The 17725-nt window shown below is 33.7% G+C and overlaps 8 protein-coding genes across 11 annotated transcripts; all 8 read right to left on the bottom strand.

Annotated features, from left to right (window-relative positions):
- Nucleotides 1–5: 5 nt before the first annotated feature.
- On the bottom strand, nt 6–1418 carry LOC135842378 (phosphatidylethanolamine-binding protein homolog F40A3.3-like). The gene is made up of 7 exons (XM_065359813.1): nt 1249–1418; nt 1054–1164; nt 830–953; nt 603–737; nt 446–518; nt 263–351; nt 6–179 (listed from the first exon to the last, which is right to left on the bottom strand). Coding segments are annotated over exons 1-7 (573 nt in total). The 5' UTR covers nt 1288–1418; the 3' UTR covers nt 6–177.
- A 135-nt stretch (nt 1419–1553) lies between these two features.
- Nucleotides 1554–3714, bottom strand: LOC135842377 (protein D1-like). The gene is made up of 7 exons (XM_065359812.1): nt 3556–3714; nt 3354–3461; nt 3152–3275; nt 2904–3035; nt 2724–2796; nt 2506–2594; nt 1554–1762 (listed from the first exon to the last, which is right to left on the bottom strand). The coding sequence occupies exons 1-7, from the start codon at nt 3604–3606 to the stop codon at nt 1758–1760; spliced, it is 582 nt and encodes a 193-aa protein (XP_065215884.1). The 5' UTR covers nt 3607–3714; the 3' UTR covers nt 1554–1757.
- A 164-nt stretch (nt 3715–3878) lies between these two features.
- LOC135842374 (uncharacterized) lies at nt 3879–5210 on the bottom strand. Its single transcript, XM_065359808.1, has 6 exons — nt 4915–5210; nt 4704–4827; nt 4491–4619; nt 4336–4411; nt 4153–4238; nt 3879–4077 (listed from the first exon to the last, which is right to left on the bottom strand). Coding segments are annotated over exons 1-6 (627 nt in total). The 5' UTR covers nt 5125–5210; the 3' UTR covers nt 3879–4075.
- A 191-nt stretch (nt 5211–5401) lies between these two features.
- Nucleotides 5402–7078, bottom strand: LOC135842372 (uncharacterized). 2 transcript variants are annotated; one of them, XM_065359807.1, is made up of 6 exons: nt 6726–7078; nt 6508–6631; nt 6240–6389; nt 6072–6147; nt 5861–5946; nt 5402–5791 (listed from the first exon to the last, which is right to left on the bottom strand). In XM_065359807.1, exons 1-6 carry the CDS (start codon nt 6954–6956, stop codon nt 5787–5789), a joined length of 672 nt encoding a protein of 223 aa, XP_065215879.1. In that variant the 5' UTR covers nt 6957–7078; the 3' UTR covers nt 5402–5786. The 2 variants fall into 2 exon arrangements, with proteins under 2 accessions (XP_065215879.1, XP_065215878.1); XM_065359806.1 differs by having other exon boundaries at nt 5402–5775; nt 6726–7076.
- Nucleotides 7079–7423: 345 nt separating this feature from the next.
- LOC135842368 (phosphatidylethanolamine-binding protein homolog F40A3.3-like) lies at nt 7424–9826 on the bottom strand. Its single transcript, XM_065359802.1, has 8 exons — nt 9667–9826; nt 9464–9571; nt 9005–9131; nt 8798–8935; nt 8608–8683; nt 8002–8150; nt 7728–7882; nt 7424–7650 (listed from the first exon to the last, which is right to left on the bottom strand). The coding sequence occupies exons 1-8, from the start codon at nt 9748–9750 to the stop codon at nt 7564–7566; spliced, it is 924 nt and encodes a 307-aa protein (XP_065215874.1). The 5' UTR covers nt 9751–9826; the 3' UTR covers nt 7424–7563.
- A 343-nt stretch (nt 9827–10169) lies between these two features.
- LOC135844360 (protein D1-like) lies at nt 10170–11539 on the bottom strand. Its single transcript, XM_065362522.1, has 7 exons — nt 11390–11539; nt 11193–11285; nt 10983–11106; nt 10756–10899; nt 10592–10673; nt 10403–10507; nt 10170–10323 (listed from the first exon to the last, which is right to left on the bottom strand). Exons 1-7 carry the CDS (start codon nt 11453–11455, stop codon nt 10230–10232), a joined length of 708 nt encoding a protein of 235 aa, XP_065218594.1. The 5' UTR covers nt 11456–11539; the 3' UTR covers nt 10170–10229.
- Nucleotides 11540–11679: 140 nt separating this feature from the next.
- On the bottom strand, nt 11680–13438 carry LOC135844358 (putative odorant-binding protein A5). Its single transcript, XM_065362521.1, has 7 exons — nt 13268–13438; nt 13019–13171; nt 12817–12940; nt 12592–12732; nt 12418–12493; nt 12236–12331; nt 11680–12143 (listed from the first exon to the last, which is right to left on the bottom strand). The coding sequence occupies exons 1-7, from the start codon at nt 13430–13432 to the stop codon at nt 12080–12082; spliced, it is 819 nt and encodes a 272-aa protein (XP_065218593.1). The 5' UTR covers nt 13433–13438; the 3' UTR covers nt 11680–12079.
- Nucleotides 13439–14713: 1275 nt separating this feature from the next.
- Nucleotides 14714–16147, bottom strand: LOC135843453 (protein D1-like). 3 transcript variants are annotated; one of them, XM_065361350.1, is made up of 7 exons: nt 16033–16147; nt 15856–15949; nt 15651–15770; nt 15433–15559; nt 15193–15357; nt 14971–15055; nt 14714–14894 (listed from the first exon to the last, which is right to left on the bottom strand). In XM_065361350.1, exons 2-7 carry the CDS (start codon nt 15901–15903, stop codon nt 14804–14806), a joined length of 636 nt encoding a protein of 211 aa, XP_065217422.1. In that variant the 5' UTR covers nt 15904–15949; nt 16033–16147; the 3' UTR covers nt 14714–14803. The 3 variants fall into 3 exon arrangements, 2 of the variants coding, with proteins under 2 accessions (XP_065217422.1, XP_065217421.1); XR_010558320.1 differs by lacking the exon at nt 16033–16147 and having other exon boundaries at nt 14971–15126; nt 15856–16020; XM_065361349.1 differs by lacking the exon at nt 16033–16147 and having other exon boundaries at nt 15856–16020.
- Between the last annotated feature and the right edge of the window lie 1578 nt (nt 16148–17725).

The following is a 17725-nucleotide window of genomic DNA, read 5'->3' as shown; positions in this document are numbered from 1 at the left end:
CCAAATATTAAAAACAAAGTTATTGAAATTTTAATGATAAATGAATTGATACAAAATACGAAACGACGTGGTTTGTGTCATTTTTGTTGTTGTTGTTGTTGTTGCTGCTTGGAAATAATTGGACCTATATTGGATATCAGGACAGTACTCAATACTTTCTCATTTCGTATTGATTCATCCTGCAAAGAAAAAAAAATGATGCGAGAATATGTGATTTAAAAATCTGAACTCACAAACAAGATAATATTTTAAAGAATCTTACATGGCTCCACAAAATAAAGATTGACTGCGTGAAGATACCCATTAAACACCCACATGATATCAAATACGCAAAATTTGTGACGTTGCTGACTGCAGAATAATAAAAACACCTCAATAAATAAATAAAAATAACCCTCATCCCAAGTCGATGGAATAGAATTTGTGTAAGAGATAAGGTAAATACCCTGGAAATGGAGTTTTGGTGATATTTATCGGTCTGACTTGTTGAAAAACAGTGACTACAATACGATGAGGCCCTGAAGAAAAAAAAACAATTGCAAAAAAACCATTTTGAAACACAGAGAGCTTTGGCTGCTGAGGAAAATGTATGAACTAGACACCTTGTTTGAGAAATTCCGGGGGATAATATTCCAGCACTTCTTTTCCTTTTTCTATGTCGTCTCCTGGGATATCATGTACAAACCATGCCTGATATTCTCGTACAATTGGCACTGTGTCGATTAAGTAGTCGATATCTGTTCGAATATGTGAAAATGGACAGGTCACAAAAGTATTTTAGTTTTTGCTTTGTTCACATGTACCATATCCAATCTAGTTGCTTGCTTACCAGTAAATATCATTGTGTAAAGCTTCTTCTCGTGGCAAGGCCAGTTTACCTGAGGTTTCTGTTGGACATCGGCTAGCTTAATACCATTTCCTAAATGAGCTGAAGCTCCGCTTGGAAATGTTACCTGCATGAAAGACCAAGTTGAATGAGGATATGTTTTCGAACCAGTATAATTTTCGCTGAGATCGGGTGAAAATTAATAATTAATGAAATAGGTAACTCACATTAGCAAATAATTTAGGACTCCACCACAACACTTCGGGATTGATTTTCAAATTTTTGAGTATTTTATCGATGTGCTCTGCTTGTGTGACTGAATGAACACCATTGACTAGCTATAAGGTTGATGAATTTTTCCGATAGATTTTACTCAATTTGAAGAAAATATGCCAAATGGAAAAATATTGAAATATACTCACAAATATTGTCATCAATAAAATACTCGCTGATTTTATCATTTTTATTTGGTTGATGCAACTGTTTACCTTACTTCACCATTCCTATGGCTTTCGCGACTCGGTTGATAAGTATAGATAAACTACCTATATTAATAAGGCGAAAATATTTTTCGACGTCACGATTCACATTATCACTAATAATTATCAAAAGAATGATCGGTTCGAAATTTTTATATAATTCATCAAACGTGTCATTGCACCTTGTAATGCTATGTAGGTACCTTTCAGAAAAATGTTGATGAATCGAAAAAACGATAGCAATGAAATTGAAAGACAAGTTGTGTATTTTATTAGAATACCCTACCCTTCGCATGGATTTTTTTTCAGTTGAAAAAATGTTCCTATTCCTTTGAAATTCACAAAATATGTATCTGAATTGATTTGTTGACCCATGCGGTAGCCTATTTTGTGCCATAGAGACGAAAACAGACGAATTGTAAAATCTTTGGGTCATCAAGTGATGTTTTCATTCATTCTGCAATCCGAATAATAAATCAGAAAATAAAGTTTGGTTAGGTAAAAAATATGCAAAAAATAAAGCAAGTTAGTAATGCCTTAGAACAAGAAATTCAAAAATTCTGGAGAAATCAAAGAGCCTGAAATGTTGAAAGGCAATTTTGATTTTTTTAAAAATTCGCCAAGAATCGAAAAATCAATTTGGGCAGCTGAAATTTTAATTATTAGGATTTCAAACCATGCTCTTTTTGTTGAACGCTTCGTCAGCCCAGAAAATCCATTTTCACTGATAGAAAACATTTTCAACCGACCAATTAGTTTTTGCAGAAAATTTTTTAGTGATGAAATTTTTTCATTATTTTTCTCTTGATCAGTGTAAAAAATTTGATCAGAATCTCCGGGTGATCAAGTTTAAAAAATATTTGTTTTATTTGAGGAATTTCCATTTTTTTTTTTTTTTTTTTTACAGATGATAATTATTGTATTGGAAAATATCTATTTTTTAAGATTTTTTTCAGAAATTCAGTTTTTTTTTGATAATTTTTCGCGTCATTCATTTTTTTGGCCAATTTTTAAAATTTAAGTAGGTATTTATATTTTTTCATGTTTTTTGATTTTTTTTTTCAGTTTTTTCTAAAATAAATTTTGAATATCCAAGTGAATAATCTTAAAATCTAATGTTTTGCATATTGACAAAAATAACGCCTTCCTCTCCTCACCCATCCCAAAACAGTACCTACCTATCTATAAAAAGACACGTACCTGGTTTTACAACAAAAACATTGGCAGCGTGAAGACTACCTCCAAATTCATACATGAGTTCTAATGCAGTCCAATTATGTCTTGCTCCTCTGCGAATACACAAAAAATGATGTTGGTATTGATGAGTGATGACTTTTGAAATGTGCTCGAAGTAATGCTCTGAATCTAGGCACCTATCGTAAATTGATTCAATAATATCAAGATGTTTTATAACTTACACTCCAAATATCGATTGACTCATATTGACTTGTTCTCGTTGTTGCATCACGATCACCGAAACACGATGATATTCTGTACTAGACAAATTTTAAAATTAGATCTCTCATTATAATAGAATTACTAGACGACTTGGGCGGAGAAGAAATGCTCAGCTGAAGAGACATTCACATCTACTCAACTATTTCTAAAGTCAGGCAATATGTATTGATATTCCTCTTTGCCTTTCGACATATCGATTCCAGGTATGTCATAAACAAACCATAATTGAAACTCCTTCATTATAGGGTCAGCATTGTATACGTCATCCATATCTAAAACCAAAATAACCATTCATTTTTCGACTTCTAAAGATCGTCGTAGTGTGGTATAAACTGAATTAAATCCGATTGACCGAATTAATTTGTATACGTATGTGACCTCAACGTACCCGTGAATAGTACCAAATATTGTTTCTTCGGGTTATAAGGCCAAACCACCGTGGGCTTTTCTCGTACCTCCGATGGGCTCAAAATATTACCTAAAGTCGCTGTAGCTCCGCTGGGCCATGATACCTAAAGACGAGTAAGAGATATCTTGCAATTTTTTGCTTAGTTTTAGGAAGTGAAGTTTGTAGGAAGTTAATTAAGTACATTAGCAAAATACTTGGTTGAACAAGGAATAATCTCGCCGATGACTTTCATCTCTGTGAGCTTCTCTTTTAAATAGTAATAGTCCTCGTATATGCCTCCGTAGATTAGCTGTACAAAGATACGTTGTTTTTGTCATTGAACTAAACATGGATCTGATATGCTATATTGATAATTTGATTTAGAAAGTGTAAAATGCACTTACATGTAGAGTTGCTATTATCAGAAACCCTATTAGCAAAGATTTCTTCAACATTGTAGATTGTAGTTTGATCAAAATACTGTTTACACTTTTTAGTTTTTTCGTTTTGTGATAATAGTGAGCTTAAAGTTTATTATGTTATCTTGAAGAGGTATTTCTCATCAGTGTAGCTGATTAAACCAATCAAAAAAGATCGGTCAAGTTTCTCTGGAGGAAAATTGAGATGACGACGAATATAACAGATATTTTTTAATTTTCTGAAAATCAAATAGGTATGTTTTCTTTCAGTTAGCTTCACTTGGGAAGGATTGTGGTGAAGCAAAAAATTTGTACAAAAACATGAACTATATTGAAAATAAAATAATAAAAGGGTAAAACAACATTTCATAGTGTCCAAACATGACATCATCTCAAGCTCAATTCCCAATACAAATAACTTTCTGAAAAAATATGACATATCAGATGGTCTTCCAGTCTTTCTAGCAGCTCCAGGAGAAAAACCTGTTTATTCCTATAATGGCTCTCCTATAAAAAAAGAAAAAAAGTCATTCTTAACTATAATGCGACAGTATCATTATTAATGAATGTAATTTCTTTTACATTTCTCCACTGTGAACGTATGTCCAGCTGCGAGAGTTCCATTAAAAGTATCGAATGCTCCCGTAGCCTTATCAGCTCTGGCCCCTCTATAAAACATCAAATTTGTGTATGTATCAAAATAGTCAACGTGTAGTGAAGGTATCTGTGTTCCCAAATCTAATATTTAAAAAAAAACCAACTTACTCGCTCAGATCAGCATCATCATCAACTTCGATGAATTTGGTTTGTTCATGAATGAGAACTATCACTCGACACGTATCTGCGAAAAATATGTAATTATATCTGTCTGTAACATTAAGATGTAAATTTGATTGCATTGTCTAATTCTAATTGCCCACCTGATTTCATTTCAGGAGGATGATACGGAACTGCTTCGACTCCTCGATCAACTTGATTACCAGGTATGTTGTAAACTAACCATAAATGTTCTCTTTGCCTTAGATCGAGACTGAATAAAATTTCTAAATCTGATCATTGAAATTGGTTTAACATTAGGTGTATGTAATTTAAACTGAAGAGCGAATAATTAAGTTAGTTTGAGTTCTGTTTACTTGCGAATATCAGCCCATAATATTTACTCCCATAACAAGGCCATATCACTTTGGGTTTCTCCAAAATATCATCGTATTTTACTGTACCTCCATTTTTAGGCGATACTCCATTAGGCCAAGATACCTAATTTGATTACATGATTGGAAAATTGTAAAATATAGAACTGAGTCAATACATATGTATTTAGTACATAAATGTGATCATAGTCACCTCAGCAAAGAACTTAGTTGTGCACGGTACGCTTTTGGTAAGATTTTTTAGCTTTCCTAGTTCGGATTTCCACGATTGCATTATTTTTTGCTCGATTGCATTGAAAGTACTGGCATCCTCGCTGGAAGAATCAGCTATCTGGAATTGCTCTCCTTGTACGCTTACACTTACCATTGTCAACAAAACGTAAGCAAAGCGTAATGCTGTCATTATTTTTATTTTTTAATCAGAAGATCGAAAAATTTCAATTGTGGTTGCGCGAAGGAAAACTTACTTACTGTAATGTTTGAGATACCTACTTATCTGAAAAATGTAATCATTGGATTTCTTGAAGTGTTTGATCAGTTAGCATCGTTGATGTGGTCTTGAGGATGATCAATATAACTCTTTTTAATTCACTTTGTACATATTAATCTCATAGATACTCGTATATGTACTTGGCGATTTTTTTTCTCATCAGAAAAAATAAAAACGAAAAAAAAAGTCGTTATATTAAAAAATATTGATTTATTCTCACGTTCAAGTACTTGGATTAGAGAAGGTCTAATGGCATGTAAGAAAAACAAAAGAAAAAGTACCTAGTGCCTAAGTGAGATTCACAAATGGTGTCATCACATATTTTCTTCAAAGGGATATTCATGCATGAAAAATCGTATTACAATCAATGAAAATAATTGACAAATATTTGGACCCAATTCAATCGTTGATTAGGGAAACCTGGTAAAAGTTCTGTTGCTGATTTAAAATTGACCTTGATCATCTGGCTATTTACAGAAAATAGCATTTGTTGATAATTATCACTAAAGAAGTGAAGAATGATTTGACTTATCTGGTTGTCTTCCAAGCTTTATGGGTATTATTCTGAAAAAAGTTTAAGCTGGGTTTGAGTTATGAGCAGAGACACAGTCAGTATATTGAGAGTAAGATTCAGGCAGGACATAGGTACCTCTTACAACTGTGAACATGTTGCCAGCTGCAAGCGATCCATTGAAGGTTTTGAAGACTTCAAAAAATGCTCCATCAGCTCTCATTCTTAAAAAAAAAAAGTTTAAAAATTTTCGTATTTCGTTTTGTGAAGATATTATTACCTATACCTATACTTGCTAATGATGATGAACAAAACTATAGGTACATTATGTATAATACTTGTTGCTTACTCGCTGTTATGTACATTTTCAAGATTGGCTCTTTGACTTTGTTCATGCACAGCAACGACGATTCGACAAGATCCACCTGTAATGAGCCTCATGTACCTACTACTTTTCAAGATAGACTATCGCAGACATCTTAAATACACACAAATATGTACATGGAAACACGAATACCTTTTTCTATTGAAGGTGTGCGATATGGTTTCACTTCAACGCCTTCATTAATTCTGTTACCAGGGATATTGTACATAAACCATAGGTATTCTCTCCATGCACTATCATTTATGTCATATTTTCGAGCAGCCTCAATTACAGCATCCATATCTATGTTAGAAATTAATCAGTATCAAAATTCCTGGTACATTTCAAACTTCGAAGGATATCTCTACGTTTACAAATTTCGGAACAGTAAATAGATGTATAGGTAAATTATTGCACTTACTCGCGAACACTAAACCATAAAATTTACTTCCGTGACAAGGCCATATTACTTTGGGCCTTTCCTGAATATCATCGAAATTTACTATTCCTCCTGAAAGAACGTGAGCTCCGCTTGGCCAAGTTATCTGCAGAAATTAGGTTTAGGTTGACTTTGTTAGGGACATGGGTACTTATACCTAATTTTGAACAGCTGATAGTTCATATTTAGGAAATTATTACCTGAGCTACGTGTTGTGTTTTGCAAGGCAATTTCATATTTGCAGGAATATTAAATTCTTCATTTGGTTGAGCATTTTCTAGAGCTTGTTGAAATTGCAACAGGTCTTCTTTAACCGCATTTAAATCTTCTTCATCGCTGGACGAATCGCATGCTTGGAATTGTTCACCCAAAATGTTCACATTTGAGGTTAGGAGTATGAAATAATAACCGAGTAATAATGTCTTTAACATTTTTTGTGCTTTTTTACGTTAGCTGGAATTTCATGGTTGCGGAGGACACAATCTCACGAGGTTGTACCAATCATATTTGGGATGCATTGATCTGAATATTTCTGCGATGTTATCAGGATGACCTACCTAGTACCTACTCGTATTTAGTGTATTTTATTGATTAGAATCAGTCTAGTTGGACAGGTGGGCAAAATAACTCATTTCGCTCGTTTGTGCTGAAAATTTAGAATAGGTGAGGTATCTAAATGATTGGAGAACTTGAAATTTCTGATTTATGATTTACCAATTATTGAATTGAAGATTTCGAGTTGATCGATTCTAAAATTGAAAGATATGTGATTGCAAATCTCGAAAAATAATTATTTTGTTTGGAATACCTTAATGGAAACTTCTGCTGTAGAATATTTACAAGATTTTGATAACTTATAGGTTTATTAGCAAAAGTTTAGAAAAATTTTAATGAAAAGGAAGAGTTACAACAATACTTTATTTTGGCCACTTTACATTCTGGAAATAAAAATTTTCAACGTCGCTCGTCCCCATTGACGATTTTTTCTTTAAATTTTTGTGCTGATTGCGTTGACTCGACAAAATACCCAAAAAACACTTATTTATTCACATCATCTGAATCCTTCAAAGACCAGTCAATTTTACTTTCATCATAAGGATTATCAGGATTTGGACTCGTTGGAAACTAAAACAGAAACCAATAATTTTCAATTTGTAAGACAAGCAGAATTTTCTAAACTAATGTAAATACGCAGCTTTTACCCTGGTGAGACGATCCACTTTCGTAATAAACGCTCTTATCTTCTTTAAAACTGGTCTGAGGCCTTCTTTTATGATTTTGGGATCAACTCCTAAGTACAGATCGATAGTCGAGCGAGTAAAACCTTCAGCGTATTCGTCTTCTCTGCCTGAGAACCCTTGGAAAGAAGAAAATAGGCATTAATATGGGCATATAGAGTGTACCCTAATCAGGCAAAAATTGTGCTTAAGAATGGGATTGTTTTACTTTGTGTTCGTATCGTATGTAAGTACCTACCATCTCCGTCGTAACGAGCGAATTCCATAGATTTTGTGTAAGAACGTGGTCTTCTGACTTCCATTTTAAAAAAGTTACCAGCCACAGGCGGCGTCGTTAGGTTGTATTTCAGGGCAAACTCGTGTATTCTGTACAGCCAGCGTAGTTGCCTGAAGAAAAGAAATAAAAATTATACGAACTTTGACGATTTAGCAACGTTGCGAGTGATTGGCAACATTGCAGATGTGCATGTGATGCATTTATCAAATAAAGTAGATTATTGGCAACGTTGCGATTCTCGTACAGCGTCAAAAAAAATTGAAAGTCAGTGCCATGTTGCCTCATAAAGTATTGAATTGGGTTAGGTTAAAATGTTGGCAATTGATTTTCTAAATTATTGACAATGTTTCAAATTCATTCAGTACCTATTGATGGGTTTTCAAAGACCATGCGGTGTTGCCGCATATAGCTTTAACGTGGAGAAAATTTATTGAAATCTGCGTGATGTTGCCATTTTTTTTTTTTTTTTTTCATTTCTTGAAATCGGATTTGAGAATAAATTGGTCGATAAGGTATCGTTCAGATCTTTGGAGAAAAGCAAGGAGATGATAATTATTGAATACTCACAATAGAACCTTATCAAGATGTGGTATCAATGGGACATGATTCTGCTCATAAACCAACACAAGGACGCGATGAATTCCTGTATGAAAAAGAAAATTTGAAAAAAGATGCAATGCTTTTCTAAAATTCAGTTAGCTGATACTGATTTATTCAAATATTGTCGTGAGTGAGTCAAGAACTCGAAATTCTTCACCTCTCCTAGGTTCGTGATCATCTCCAAAATACGAATACACCACTCGACCTTCATCTATATCATTTCTTGGAATATCTGTCACCAGCCAGATGAAAACTTCTTTGACGTCGTATACTTCGAAACTGTGATTATCTAAATCTGTATGAGAGAAAGATTTTTTTAAAAAACAGAACAAAAGCAGGAGAGGATGATGAGCAATGCAGTTACCTATCATGGCTAAAGTATGCTTGGCTCCGTGTTTAAATGGCCACGTTACTTTGGGTGGGTTTAGTTTAATCAATTCGAATGGAATTTTGGTATTATTACCAACCGGTTCTTCTATGTCATAATGTAACTACGAGTGAGAATTTATGCAAGAGTCTATCTGAAGAATAATGTTATTAAGGGAGGTATTCCAACTTGGTGAAAAATTTGGGTCTAGATCATAGAGATTGAAAGAGCATTCAAAAGTGCATCATCATCAAATTAGCTTTTCATGAGATATCAAAAAAAAATGAATTGTGAGTCAAATTTTAGCTGTCTATTACTTGAGTTTTTGATTTTTTTTTCATTTTTGAAATTTGAAAAGTAAAATTACAGCCAGATTTTTGTGGGTCTTGGACTCAAAAATTTCATCTATCAGTTGCAATACCCCTCGTGTGAGCAAATTCAAATTAAATTTCGTACATTACAAACGTTCGGTGGTATGTAAGGAATAATATCCGGATGGACATATTCTTCGTAGAGGACTTGACTCAGGTTGAATGATTTGGGTGCTTTTATGATTCGAGATTTCTGTAATGTTCACCAAAAAGCTACAGTTATGATTTACATTCACTATATTTTTTTACTTTCATTTCAGTAAATGGTATAGGATGAAAAATACTTACAGTTGGACGAGGGCAAATGAAACCTGGGATGCAGGTTAATATTATACAAAGATTAAAATATAAGCTCGTCATTGCTTGGTTCATGAAAAATAAATCATGAATCAATTCAACGTGATGGAAGTAGGTAATCAATACCTAAACGAATATCTATCTCTGAACGAAAAAGCTGATAGGAATTATCTTAAATTTTGTTTATTTCGTTTTCCCCTGGTACCTACTCCTGTTCCCATCTTTCGTGGTTTTTAATTTTTTGACCTGTGGAATCAAATGTACTGATTTCAACTTCGATAAATCAAATGAACGATGTGCTTGATCAAAACTTTACAAAATTGTTGATTCTGTGGTAAAGATAAGCTAATTGAAAAGTTGTTTCTACAAGGTGTCCTTAAAAGTACTTACTTTGATAATCGAGCACGAATCTGCAATTTGATCATGATTAAAATGAAGAATAATTTGTTGAAAGCTGAGGTACAGAATGCTCATAAAAGTATGGTACAAAAATGAAAAAATTGAGATGAAGATTTTATTAAATGGTATAAAATTGATTATTATTTGTAATTTGATCAGAAGAATAATTCTTTACTGTTTAATACGTGAGATTCGTACGATTTACCTTCATCTTCGTAAAATTGTTCTTCAGTCGAGGAATCCAAATGCCTATAAAATTAAATCAATCATTAAAGCCTACCTGTAGCTACAATAAATGGAAATATAAAATTATCATCAAATAAATTACTCGGAAAGGGTTCCATTCAGCTTAATAAAATTAACAGCAAAAGGATTTCCTAAACTATTATTGAAGGCGAATTCCTTGATATCAAAGTCAAATCTCATTCGTTCGCTATAGAACAGAAAGTCCACAATATTCAGAGAAGGTATTCTATTACATCATTTATTTCTTCAATTATCGATATTTTTAACTTACATGGAATACTCATTGCGTAATGGTGGCTCCTGAATATATTTTACTGGTTGTTTGAAAACTGCGTAAATATAAAAATGCCTTCCTGCAAATGAATCAATTATTACTAAATAATTTAGTATACATAATGAAGAGGTGAATCGAGAGAGATTTGGATGATAGCTCACCGAGTCCATAATGTGGTCTGGGTACTTCGTAGTCGAATATTATATTGCCTTTGTCGATATCACAACCAGGTATATTGATGACAAACCAAGCGAAATCCGATCCAAGTTTATAAATAGATATATCTTTATCGACATGTTCGGGATCTAAAATCAACCGAGGAAGCTTTCGTCATTCTTGTGGTGTAAATCAAAAATAGAACTTGTTTGATGAAAAATACGATATGTACTGCTCATTATCAAAGTGTACCCTTCATTAGGGTTGCAACTCCACGTAAGGTTAGGTCTTGGTTTGATCCATTCGTAGTACATTGTGTTACCTAGATCGGCGCTTAAATTCATAGGGTATTGTACCTAATTAGATGAGAAGATCAACGAGAAAGAGATGAAGTATAGAAAAGAGTCATTATGATAGGATGGAGAGTGAAATGAATGCTTACTTCGAGGATCTCTTCAGGAGGTCCTGGAAGATATACAGGTACCAAGGCATCTATCACTCGTTGTATGTCTTGAGGTGAACGTTCGGTGCATGACTGTGAGATGAGGAACGAATCGAATTGAATTGATTAATTTATTCAACTATTGTCTCAAATTAGTCTCACAAATTTCTTTTTATGTGTATCGAAGGGCTACTTACTCGATAACTCAGAATGCTCAAAAAAATTACGAATAATGCAAGATGAGGATTTTTTATTTGAGACATTTTGAATGTTGAAAATGCAATTGTAAAATTGTTGTAAACATTGATAAGTGAAATTATTGAAATACCATTAAAGACCTTGATGAAATTATGTAGGTACTTTCATTTTAGAGCATCGATTGATCGCGGATGTACATATGTACGTAAATTTAATCATGGGATGAAATACATTTTTTTTGTGGTTTGAAACTCAATCCTTATTTTTATAAAATTATTCAAGATGATCAAAAAAATCCTGCTCCACAGTCGAATTTATACCTATGTTTTGAATGAGTTACAGAGTTTTACAATTGAAAAAAATCAACAATTTTTGTTATGTAATTCGATACAAATCAATTAATTAACAATTAGGTAGGTATGAATGACTTCTTAATAAGTACTTAGTTTGAGAAGATTGATGTAAAAAATTGAAATAGCCAGGTACCTATTTGAAAATTTTAATTGATTACAAACATTTTTTCTAAAAATAGGTATTCATCATTTTACGTTTTTTTTTAATGTTTTGAGGATTGAAAATTTTTGGTGATCGAGGAAAAGAAATTACTTCAGAAAAACCATAGCTGATTATTCAATTGGAAACATTCGATTGGCCAATTTACGTACAAATATCATTTGAAATTGACGAATTTAAGGTAGCTTACTCATTGATTCGGAGTACTCTTCATACAAATGAGTCTTCGGCGGAGAGTTTCTGAAAAAAATTGAAAAATTACACTAGTAGTCTGATTGCAGATTTTTGAACAGAGTTTTCTATCATTATTGTCGATTTGTGGATCATCTTACTCATCCCATTTCAGACGGAAACAATTTCCATGGATTGGAAATCCTAAATCGTAATGTTCGGCGAAAGTTTCAATCAGGAAGAGTTTTCGAGGATCTCTGCAAACAGGAATGACACAAATATCTATAAAATTGAATCCAGTGATCAAAAGTGATTAAAATTTTGTATTCAAATCAATATTTACTTTTCCCTTTTAAACGTTTGTTTGAAATATTTGTAAGAGTTTTGTTTGTAAACGACGAACATGAATGAATCAGGTCCTGGGATGGAAAAATACACCCAATTAGAGTCGAGTGACGAGGAAAAATACGAAAATATGTGGGTACCTATTACACCTATGAAAGATAGTGCTACTAACCATCCATATCTTCTGGTTCATTTGGAGCAGTATAATTAACGAGGACATCCCCGCTGCCAATATCGTTTCCTGGAATATTACCCACAAGCCACAGAATTCGTTGATCGAAACATTTTTCGACATCGTATGCGTTATATATGTCTAGATAAGCAGGTATGAAATATTTAGATGTATGATCAAGTAAACAAAAAATGATCTAGAAACGAAACTCTTAATATTACGTACGTAGAAATGCTAAAACATACAATGTAGTTGTCTTATGAGGCCAAGTGACTTTAGGAGCACTCTGTATGTGTCGCAGTTCTAATCTACGTTCTTCTGTGATCTTGTGACCTCCTGGGTATTCCACCTAATGTCGGAAGTATCAAAGATTTCAGAATATTAAACAGATTTATATGCTTTGTGGCCTATTCGCCTCTCCCAGTACCTTGCAAATGGTTTTCCATTCCGGATTTATGCAACCTTTGGCTCTGACATAACCATCAGCCAGCTGTTCAAACGACTTTAAACTCGCATTTCGTAGTTTTACTTCGGGAGATTCGTAATCTTCAGGTAACCCTACTCGTTCTTGTGCTACTGACTGTCGAATAGCATTTCTAGGTTTAGCAAAGATACGAGTAAGGTATAAGCAGGTACCCAGGTAATTTTGAGAACATAATAATATGTATTTACTTACTTGGTTCCAGCAAAATGCTATCCATAGCAGGAGGATCATGATTGACAAAATACTACATCTTACGTATAATTCAAAAATTGTGACTTTAGTTCGCGACTTGACGTTGAAGAGCATTTTTTCTCGTGATTTTGGTGTTGATTTTGTTCTGTTCATGTATGATAACATATCATAAATTATCAGATAATCAAAGAATATTTTTAAGGCAACGTCTTATTGCGAGTACTCATTTCGTTTCATTCACCAGTGAACGATTCATTTTGAAAAAAATGTGGGTATATTTCCCCATTCTTTTGAAAAATGAATCATTCGTTCGCGAAAGAATTCTTCTGTGAGTTGTAAATATTCTACTCGGAAGTGATTTTATTAATACCTTTACTGCTTTTTATTGCTCAATTTTTCTGAAATTTTGTGATTTTCTTGAACTTTTAAATCGTGCCGAACGGGGAGGTGGGTGTCTCAACCCCCCTTTCCCGACAGAAAAGTGCTGACAAACAGTTGAGACTTTTTGGGATAAATTGGGTGAATTGGGAATAGTTGGGAAGAAACTGTGTAAGTTGGAAAAATGAAAAAATTACCAAAAACCACGGGCTTTTACTTCCTGAATTATAAATTTTCAAAAGCTTTCGGGGCGGGCAATTTTTCTCTTAATTTCTCTGATCATAAGTTAGGGAGTAGAAATTTTGTTTTACTTGAAATTTCCCAAAAGAAGGTCTGTTTATTTCAGTCAAAACTGCCATGAAAGTCCCAAATTTTGCTAAAATACCAAAATAAAGTCCTATTTTTTGTCAGAAATTTCTAAACAATTTCTAATATTTGCTAAAATCAATTATTTTTAAAAACATGAAATTTTGTCTTGAAAAAATTGAAAATTGTGAATTTTTGTGAACTTTTGCCCTCGCTTCGCTCAGGCCTTATTCCGGTTTCTGAAAATATGGAAATCATGGAAATCAATTTTTTGAACCCAGGATGGCTATTCTGGGCTCCGAATAATACAATTTTCACTGCTTTGGACCTCGCTTCGCTTGGGCAGATATTCATTCTACTGTGTAATTTTTCAAAAATTTTCAAAAATAGATAAATTAATTTGAAAAAAATACAACCAAAGCAATAGAAAAATTCAATTTTCATGTGTAAAATAATCATTTTTGAAAATTGAAAATTATTCAGTATTTTTGTTTTCAACTTCCCTTTCGAAATTTATTCGAACCACATTTGGCCAATTGACTGAAAAAATCTGGGGAAGGGGGGTAATCCGTGGTGAAAAGTTAGGAACATTTCAGTCTCACCTCACCCCTCCCCCCACCACGAGCACATCATTTCGTAACCCCCCTGAAAATGCTCTTTTCAACAATTTGTATGTCAGAAGATCAAGACGTCCCGTTCCACTGTTCCAACCATTTCAATTCCCCTTTTCTGGCCAGCTTTGAACATTCACGAGCACAAAAATTATACCTATAAAAATATTTATTGAAAAAATTGAAAAATATTCTCAAAAATGAAATCAGCAAATGAGTAAAATTCGAGACTAGATGTCTGTCATGCAAAATACAAGAAATTCCCAGCCATTGGTGGTCCAAAATTACTTTGATTGGCAAATTTTTCTATTTCAAAGCCCGAACGATCATCACTGAAATAAAAAATGAAAAAAATATCATCAGGATTGTATCTACCTGAATGTAGGATAGTTCGGATTATCATCGTACTAAATATCACGATGTGCTACATTGAACTTCATTGGTGTGACATCCGGTTGCTGATAGACGAGAAATATCAAAATATGCATGTCCACTATAATCCATAATAATTAATTATTTTTTTTTCAGAGGTATCAGAAATTTTGCCGGTACAGTTACGAGTATCTATACAAAATCTACCAGTAATTTGACAGTATTAGAATTGCCTATTTTTAATGGAGGATAGCTCACGTGTATTTTGTTCCAAGCCCAAGGCGTATTCAAATTTTGTTTCTCCTCTGTTAATATCACATCCTGGTATGTTGACTACGAGCCATATGTGCCATTGACGTTCTCGCCACCAAGTCACATTCTGATGGAATCTGGGTTTTATGGTTTCTCTGTTGTTGTTCATGTCTGTGTACGTGTATCAAACTTTAAGATAAATATTATCAAACGATTCATAGGCAATCAGACAGAAGACATACGCACCTAGAACGCTCAAAGTGTAGTATAGAGACTCGTTACAATTCCACCAGACTTTAGGCGCAGTCTCAACTTCGTCTCTGAATGCGTTGTCTGTAGTTTCGATAGTACAGTTCATTTTTTCGTACGAGATCTGTGTTTGGAAAAATATTGGAAAAATTTACTCCTTTGTGGAAAGTCCCTAACTTTGTGGTACATGAGTTTTATAGAAACGTGCAATTTACGTTGACAAATTCGTTTGGAGGTGCAGAAACTACACCAGGTACCAGCTCGAAACGATGAAACACTTCAGTGATGTTATCCAAAGCGTCATCTTGAGTTCCACCGACCATTTCGGAAAAATGCTGCGGAAAATGTGTCGAGTTTATTATTGATCGGGCTTTGAATACGATTTAATTGTTGACTGATACGTTTTTCGTTGGTACTTACGAAACATAATATCGAGTAGAACAAATATTTGTAATATTTGGAATGCATTCTACGACATTTACGGTACCTAGGTATCAAAAATCTCAAGCAGGGGCTATCAAGTTGAACGAAAGTCGATTGTGATTAGAAATTGTTGTTTTAGAGAATTTGAGGCGTCACAGATGGTAAAATACATACCTACTTACTCTTGTGTAGAATTGGTATTGGTATCTTTGGTAAATTACTGGTAATCATTGGGGAATATCAGGTGATCTTCGCGGTACTCTTCTCCCTCTCCAATTATTTTCTCGTGATCGATAAACCTATAAATTTGTTTTTGCAACTTGAATGCGTCAATTTCAAAGTTCAAAAAATCACTTTCTTGTAATGTAAATGTGCCAGTATATGCTCAAATGAGTTTAAAAATTTTCTCATGGTTTTTCATAAGTAATAAGTTGTTAAGTAGGTATCATATCTTTGGCTTACAAAGAAAATTTTTGGAAGTTGAATTTCCGGTTGAGAAATAACTCATTATTTTGATAAACCTATCATGCATCGTACATACATACAGGAAGAAATCAATTAGTCGATAAAGGGAAATTAAAATGAATGAAATAATGCATGGGAATGAACTATAATGGCTGTTGATTTCTTCTCGTTTATTCATTTTGTATAGGTAGGTATAATTAAGGTTCATTTTTGTATATCGTTCGGTTAATGGTTCCAGTTCCTTTTTGACACATTAACGTAGCAACTCGACATCATGAGCAGTTGACAGAAAACGTGAGCAATTTTCATTGAAATTATTCAATAATCATAAAAATTCATACTTAATACCTAATAAGTTATCTATCCGTACACATATATCCCTAGTGAAGAAATGAATTCTATCGTGTACATCTTTTGTTGCTTATTTTTCTTCAATATAATCCTTGTAACACCAGGACCACTGGGAGTCGTCGCATCTCCATCAAGTAGAAGTCGTGTTGCTGTCTTCGATATCGATGATACTCTTTGCACGCGTATGATTTTTTTACGGTACGATTTCAACGATTTGGACATTGTCAGAAGAAACCATCCAGAATGTCCAATAATTTTGTGGACTCGTACGTCTTATTCCACGCATCCGCATATATTTTTACCTTACCTGCAAATTGTATTCGATTACTTATTGAAGGAAGACGTTCGAATCGTATTTTTCTCTAGTGCTGACAAAAAACGAAATCTACCCGTTATCGCTCAACTGCTCACATCCTTCTGGGGTGTGGTGAAATTTGAAGCACTGAAAGCCAAAGGACAATTCGACATTCTCTCCAAGGAAAATATGCGCGCGGAAAATGTGTCTTTCAATTCGGATGAAGGAAATTACGTAAAAGATTTAAAAGCAGTTATTCGAGAAGGCGAAACGTTGTCGGATGTAATCTTAGTGGATGATGATCCCTGGTGTGTCGCTTATGATCAGAAACCATTTTTACAAGTCCATGATTTAGGTCGTTGGCAATGGTATATTCAAGAAGTGAACCATACAAAAAAAGCACTGGATGAGATTGACGCAATTTGGTGGACAACAGAATTTCCAGATTTCTTTTTAAATAGTGTTTACTATATACTTGGAGTATTCAAGAAGTATTTTGAGAATAAAATGTATAAAAAATTACCGCTGAAAGAAGGCATAAATCAAATTTTACCTGAAAAAGTAGATGATTGTTTTTTTGAAACAAATTCATTTGCATACGAAATGTATGATTTAGGGTTATCAGAGGTACAAAAATGGGTACCGAATTCCACGTTTTATGGATCAAGATATCCACTCCGGGCTACCAATTGAAGTACCCGATTTGCAGATTATTTTTAGTAGGTATCCGCACCGCATTATCAGCTATAAGGTTAC

This window comes from Planococcus citri, chromosome 4, assembly GCF_950023065.1.
Source record: "Planococcus citri chromosome 4, ihPlaCitr1.1, whole genome shotgun sequence".
In the NCBI taxonomy this organism is placed as follows: domain Eukaryota; kingdom Metazoa; phylum Arthropoda; class Insecta; order Hemiptera; family Pseudococcidae; genus Planococcus; species Planococcus citri.
Note: the sequence above shows the minus strand (reverse complement) of the source record. Positions and strands in the feature narration are given on the sequence as shown.

Coding starts and splice junctions, on each gene's coding strand:
- LOC135842378 (XM_065359813.1), bottom strand. CDS start 1,287: ATGATAAAATCAGCGAGTATTTTATTGATGACAATATTT. Junction 1,165..1,248: donor TTTTATTGATGACAATATTT/GTGAGTATATTT, acceptor TCAACCTTATAG/CTAGTCAATGGTGTTCATTC. Junction 954..1,053: donor GTCCTAAATTATTTGCTAAT/GTGAGTTACCTA, acceptor TCTTTCATGCAG/GTAACATTTCCAAGCGGAGC.
- LOC135842377 (XM_065359812.1), bottom strand. CDS start 3,606: ATGTTGAAGAAATCTTTGCTAATAGGGTTTCTGATAATAGCAACTCTA. Junction 3,462..3,555: donor TGATAATAGCAACTCTACAT/GTAAGTGCATTT, acceptor ATCTTTGTACAG/CTAATCTACGGAGGCATATA. Junction 3,276..3,353: donor CAACCAAGTATTTTGCTAAT/GTACTTAATTAA, acceptor ACTCGTCTTTAG/GTATCATGGCCCAGCGGAGC.
- LOC135842374 (XM_065359808.1), bottom strand. CDS start 5,124: ATGACAGCATTACGCTTTGCTTACGTTTTGTTGACAATGGTAAGTGTA. Junction 4,828..4,914: donor CAACTAAGTTCTTTGCTGAG/GTGACTATGATC, acceptor TAATCAAATTAG/GTATCTTGGCCTAATGGAGT. Junction 4,620..4,703: donor TTATGGGCTGATATTCGCAA/GTAAACAGAACT, acceptor TTCAATGATCAG/ATTTAGAAATTTTATTCAGT.
- LOC135842372 (XM_065359807.1), bottom strand. CDS start 6,956: ATGTTAAAGACATTATTACTCGGTTATTATTTCATACTCCTAACCTCA. Junction 6,390..6,507: donor TTATGGTTTAGTGTTCGCGA/GTAAGTGCAATA, acceptor TTTCTAACATAG/ATATGGATGCTGTAATTGAG. Junction 5,947..6,071: donor GAAAATGTACATAACAGCGA/GTAAGCAACAAG, acceptor TTTTTTTTTAAG/AATGAGAGCTGATGGAGCAT.
- LOC135842368 (XM_065359802.1), bottom strand. CDS start 9,750: ATGAACCAAGCAATGACGAGCTTATATTTTAATCTTTGTATAATATTA. Junction 8,151..8,607: donor CATCTTGATAAGGTTCTATT/GTGAGTATTCAA, acceptor TCTTTTCTTCAG/GCAACTACGCTGGCTGTACA. Junction 7,651..7,727: donor AAGTGGATCGTCTCACCAGG/GTAAAAGCTGCG, acceptor TTTCTGTTTTAG/TTTCCAACGAGTCCAAATCC.
- LOC135844360 (XM_065362522.1), bottom strand. CDS start 11,455: ATGTCTCAAATAAAAAATCCTCATCTTGCATTATTCGTAATTTTTTTG. Junction 11,107..11,192: donor CTCCTGAAGAGATCCTCGAA/GTAAGCATTCAT, acceptor TCATCTAATTAG/GTACAATACCCTATGAATTT. Junction 10,324..10,402: donor CTGAATGGAACCCTTTCCGA/GTAATTTATTTG, acceptor TTAATTTTATAG/GCATTTGGATTCCTCGACTG.
- LOC135844358 (XM_065362521.1), bottom strand. CDS start 13,432: ATGTTATCATACATGAACAGAACAAAATCAACACCAAAATCACGAGAA. Junction 12,941..13,018: donor AATGGAAAACCATTTGCAAG/GTACTGGGAGAG, acceptor TTCCGACATTAG/GTGGAATACCCAGGAGGTCA. Junction 12,144..12,235: donor TTCCGTCTGAAATGGGATGA/GTAAGATGATCC, acceptor AATTTTTTTCAG/AAACTCTCCGCCGAAGACTC.
- LOC135843453 (XM_065361350.1), bottom strand. CDS start 15,903: ATGCATTCCAAATATTACAAATATTTGTTCTACTCGATATTATGTTTC. Junction 15,771..15,855: donor TCTACTCGATATTATGTTTC/GTAAGTACCAAC, acceptor CATTTTCCGCAG/CATTTTTCCGAAATGGTCGG. Junction 15,358..15,432: donor CTACACTTTGAGCGTTCTAG/GTGCGTATGTCT, acceptor ACACGTACACAG/ACATGAACAACAACAGAGAA.